Source organism: Symsagittifera roscoffensis, chromosome 7 (genome assembly GCF_963678635.1).
Source record: "Symsagittifera roscoffensis chromosome 7, txSymRosc1.1, whole genome shotgun sequence".
Classification (NCBI taxonomy): domain Eukaryota; kingdom Metazoa; phylum Xenacoelomorpha; order Acoela; family Convolutidae; genus Symsagittifera; species Symsagittifera roscoffensis.
Window position 1 is genome coordinate 58,977,888 of NC_087068.1, and position 5,424 is coordinate 58,983,311.

General features: G+C 41.1%; 1 protein-coding gene across 1 annotated transcript in view; it reads left to right on the plus strand.

Moving 5' to 3' along the window:
• LOC134852098 (guanine nucleotide-binding protein-like 1) overlaps positions 1–4,870 on the plus strand; it is a 53,723-nt gene extending 48,853 nt beyond the window's left edge. Inside the window, exon 10 of the mRNA XM_063868377.1 lies at positions 4,713–4,870. Coding sequence (XP_063724447.1) covers positions 4,713–4,870 — 158 coding nt within the window. The remainder of the gene's footprint in view (positions 1–4,712) is intronic.
• The last annotated feature ends 554 nt before the right edge of the window (positions 4,871–5,424 follow it).

The window sequence follows — 5,424 nt, forward strand, 5'->3', positions numbered from 1 at the left end:
ATATACATACTTACATACATATATACATACATACATACATACATACATACATACATACATACATACATACATACATACATACATACATACAGACATACATACATACATACATACATACATACATACATACATACATACATACATACATACATACATACATACATACATACATACATACATACATACATACATAAATACATGCAAACTTACATACATACATGCATACATACATACATACATACATACATACATATATACATACATACATACATACATACATACATACATACATACATACATACATACATACATACATATGTGACATTCGACCAGAATGTGAAAAATGCAATCTCTGCAGAATTCGGAATTTTAGCAGCAAGCCTTCCGGATTGGTGGTTTTTAAGAATTAAGGGTGTTATTGGAACGTTTAGCCAAACGGTGAGGGCTGGAATATTCTGGTATTTTAAATTTTCAAAAATTCGAATGATGACGTCACATTTCTGAGAAATGCTGAAACGGCCATTTTAACAAAAAGCGAGTTAAAAACAGAACAACTTTTATCTGCGATTGCGAACAGTACGAAAATCGAGATTGGAAAACGACAACGAACTACAGAATAGCAGAGAACGTTCCGAGTTGCAACTATTGTGCTGCTACAATAGTTGCAAGGCCGTTGCCAACAACGGTGAAGGGTGAGAACCAGCCTTCCGGATTGGCGTGAAATGGAACTTAAGGAGCTTGATTCCTGGATTCAAGAATCCGGAAGGGTCTCGGGACGGAAACTTTTATTAACTCACATAAACTTTTAGCATCCTGTCATGTCCTGACTTGAATTTAACTGATATTTTGATTAGTTTTGACAAGGATGAGGTGCTAAGAGTTGGGGGGGGGGGGAAGGGTTGATCCATCTTCGATGGAGATGATGATTTTTATCTACTGAACAAAAACAATAGTAATATAATAAGTAGTAGCCCTGTTTTTAGGAGTGACCTCGTGGTCTGGGGATACTGAGACCCAGCCATGAGCTCACTATTTTTGCATGTAATTCAGTTAATTTGAGCGTTCTGGTCGAAGCCGGAGAATAGTAACGTTTTTGTCGACCCGATGTTGGAAAAGACCACCGAAAAGTACTGGCTTGGTAGAGACGGTGAAAAACATGCAAAGCTCTGTTTAGACGCTAGCCAGTCGTCTTAAGACTTAGTTTTGTTATCCGTCGATATGTATCTTCCGGGCGAATGTTACATGTATGTTTTTATGGCGCTCCTGGGTGTTATTCTTTTTTAACATCATGACCGGCAGAACCGTTAACGAGCACTCCGCGCCGAGCGGATGCTCACATCAACGCCCTTAATAGGCCTAAACCGCCGGGGCGGAAGGGTAGTTCGGAACGCGGAGGCCTTCCGGATTGCCGTGAATAGTTTTTTAACCTAGTTAAGACCGAAAATTCACGAACCAGGAAGGGTGGGGGGATCGACCGTCCCCTCGTCCCCTGAGTGGTTGGTGACCAAAAACACTTAAAGATATAAGTAAAACCAAACAAAAAGTAGTATAGTACCCAAGAAAAACAAAAAACATAAAAAATAACCGAAAAAACCAAAAACAGTAAAAAAAAGTAAAAAATCAGTAGAAATCATCCCCCAGACAAGATGTGATTCAACCCCCCCGTTTGTTGTTGATAGATATATTGTTGTTACAGGCATTTATATCAGTCAGGATCGTTACTATCAATTTTGAGGCCCGTTTGTGAGGCTTGTACTGTAGGGTTATTTGAGCATTTAAGCACGTTAATGATAAATTGCGCTCAATCCGGAGGGGTCAGCTGATTTGCGCTCAATTCGGAAGGGTCTTGGGTGAAGACCGATCCGGCAAGCAGTACAAGGAGCAACAAGAAGGGGCTCAACGACAACAACAAACGACTGTTGGGTATCGTTAACAAGTTTTGTATCCCTTTTGGTACAAAAAGTAAGATAGTAATCTGTGGGGGGCTCGACAGTGCTGCACTGTAGTGACCCTTCACCGAACTGCGAATATCCGAGTTAAGCACCTTAATTCGGATAATAAACAAACCCGGAGGGGTATAGTATTACTAATATTATTGCTTATATAGCCTATATTAATAGTCTTATATCGTTTTTCAGTGAAAAACAACGAAAACAGACCGGTTTTTAGGGTCAAAATAGTGATTATTTCATCCCCCCACAAGTCGCGATTTTTGAGATATCGATATTTTTTGAAACGGAAAAAAGCGCTAAGTTAGTGTGTTACATCGGAACTGCACTACTGTAACAAGTAGAACCGGTTAACTTTAGTTCGGAAGTGGTTGGAACTAGTTTGGTACCAAAAACCAAATTTTCCCATTTTTTGATAGTAAGAAACACTATAAAATCAGAAAATTTTTTGAAATTTTTGAGTTACAACAGCAAAAATAGTTGTTCGGACAACGTCCACTAGTGAATCTTTTAAAACCCGCTACCCGAAAGCCTTCCGAGTTGCAGAGAAATCGAACATAACGTGTTTGATTTGGTGGATTCATCAATCCGGAGGGGTCCAGGTAGCATAGTTTTTCACAAAACTTTTCTACAAAAGCGTTTTATCTCGGGTCTTTTGCATTGAACTAGAAGAGTATAGGCCTTCTGAGCTCGGATCAATAATTTTTAGGTCGAAAGGACCAGATTTGCGGAAAAAGTTAGGCGGAACCTATAAGAGAGAAAATTTTTGAGTTTGGAAAAAAGACATTTTGGTTAATAACTTTGGAACTATAGAGCATATCGAGTCAATCTTGGTACCATTAGATCAGAAATTAGCTGAACTTACTAGTAAGAAAGAGAATTACTCGAAAAAGCGAGCGAGAAAATTTTTTGAGATTGTTTTTAGCAAATTACACAAATCCGGAGGGGTACACCCTTCACGTTTTATAAATTTTTTTTTTGAAAAACCTTTATACCCCTACCAAAAGTTGATAGCGATTGAACTAAGTAACTTAGGACAGTTCTAGACAAGAAGGGAGGGCTGAAGGCACAAGACAACCATAATAGAGTCGAAATTAGGCAAGTGATAAGACCCTTCACCGTTAGTGTGAATTGTCAAATAAGTGCCTTAACTTCAATCCGGAGGGGTCTAGGAAAGGATCCTATACCCTTCCCAGTTAATTCAAACAGCATAAGAGCAACGCAGAACGTATCCGGAGGGGTATAAGCTGAAATTAAGAAAACTACGAAAAGCTACTTTGACAGAGCTAAGGGCTCCGAATCCGGAGGGGTCTACTTTCCACAAAACCGGAGGGGTCCGAATCCGGAGGGGTCTTATAGTTGCTAATTCGGAGGGGTCCAAATTCGGAGGGGTCTACTATTAACTAACTCGGAGGGGTCCCAATCCGGAGGGGTCCATATTCTGACAGTCCGGAAGGGTCCTATTTGTGCCAATCCGGAGGGGTATTATTTTATTAAGGACTTAGGTAAACGAAAGAAAGACTAAAAAGCGAGAGGTATTAGGTTATTAATACACAGGCTAGGTATCAGTGACTGCACTGGTAACTTGCCTTTCAAAAAGAACCAGACTAATACAAAACAGGTCCGAACTCGGATATTCGCGACACTAAGTCTAAATTAAAAAGAGCGTGACTCATTGGTGTGGATTGAAACATAATACGTTTTTGGGAAAAGTGACTGCCCTGAGGATTTTAGTAGGTCTAGCTCGGGCAGTCCGAAGGCAGATAGGTAACACAGTACTCGGTGGGTGCAATAGACGCCCACTTGAGAAAATTACTGCCTTCAAAGTTTTGTCTGTTTGGTGCAGCACCAAGCAGGGAAAGCTTTTTCTTTAAAAGACAGGTTCGACTATTGTACTGCGACCGACTAAGAGTACAAGACACATACGTTTTTTTATATATACATTCATATTGTGTCAATATATATTTTTGTTTTTGATTTTAAATCAACGTAAACTGTGCTTGATTAGGTAGTGAATACACTATCTTTTAAATTGACTGATAACATCATATTGTGCTAGTTTCCAGATCTTTGGACCGATAAACGGTCAGTGTGAATAAATTTTATACAAACTGTACTCTGACAACATACAGGGATTCGTGGTCACTATTTAATAGAATCTGGTGAAATTTATTGTGTTGTGTCATTATTATTGTTAATAAAACTATAAGGTCTCTAGCAATTGAGTCAAGAGTAGGCATAGGAAAGTGACAAATAGAGAATGAGTTTAGACAAGTCAAGGATACCAAAACGAGGTAATAGCTCTAGGAAATTCATACCTGAAAAGCAAAGAAAAACGATGACCGATCCTTTTGTGGATTGGATCAAGCGATCCCGGTCTGACAAAAGGGGGACGGTTTCAGGCAGGATGGTTGAAACGAGAAGTCAAAAGACCTCAGAAGAGCGAAGAGAACTGTTAGAAGTGGAGGTCAATACGGACCATAACATGAATGACAACCAGGAAGTAAATGAACTGGAAGGGAGAGGCAGAAGGCTGGCGAGTGAATCTACCCCGGTAGAACAAGGCCATGATTTTGCCACTTCCACCGGGACATTGGATCGAGAGGAGATGTCGGAACTGTCCGACATCTCAACTGAGGTAGCGGCAACGAGAAGATCTCCGACAGACAACACTATGATGGCAAGCGGAACTGGGAAACAAACAACGTCATCATCATTCTCAGAAAGAATGAAGAACACCTTCGGGAACATCTTTCCATTTAGCATGGGAGGAGGAGCAGGCAACGATGGTGAGTCCCAGGAGGAAGAAGATGAAGAGGAGCAAGGGAACTATGGATCTAAAGTCAGCCTCAATAGTTCAGTCCAAGAGAGTGAGGCACACGTCGGAAGAGAGACTGGAACCACGGACAAATTTGGTGTAGTGACAACTATAAGCAAAGAAGCAAACACACCAGGCCAGTCAAAAGACTTCACGATGAGGGCAAGTTCGGAGCAAGAACCTGGTGAGAATAGAACCAGAGGGCTCGGCAACGCGTTAAATGACCCCGAAACAAACAATGAAAAGACGTTGAGGCAGCGAGTCAAGGCCCGGATCTCGACAAGCACGAAGTTACCTGGGACCGACAGGGTTACACCACCACTAGTAACGCCACTGGTGGATAACGGGGCAGCACTAGAGGAAGCCTTAAACAACATAGTGGACAGTTTAGGAGAACAAAACGAGCAAATGTCAATAAGGATGAGTGAACTAGAAAGAGCAGTTCACATTGAGAGAGAAAGGCTGCGGGAAGAACTAAACCGCAACAGAGAAGAAGTTGACAGGAGCGAAAAACGCTTGAAAGAGAGAACGGATGAACATATGACGAGGAACTTGTCACGAATGACAAGAGAGGCGGAACAGAGGGAGTTACGCTTAAGAGCCGACATGGAGAAGTTAAGAACTCAGCAAGAGCAGTCTCTTGGGTCTCTTGACACA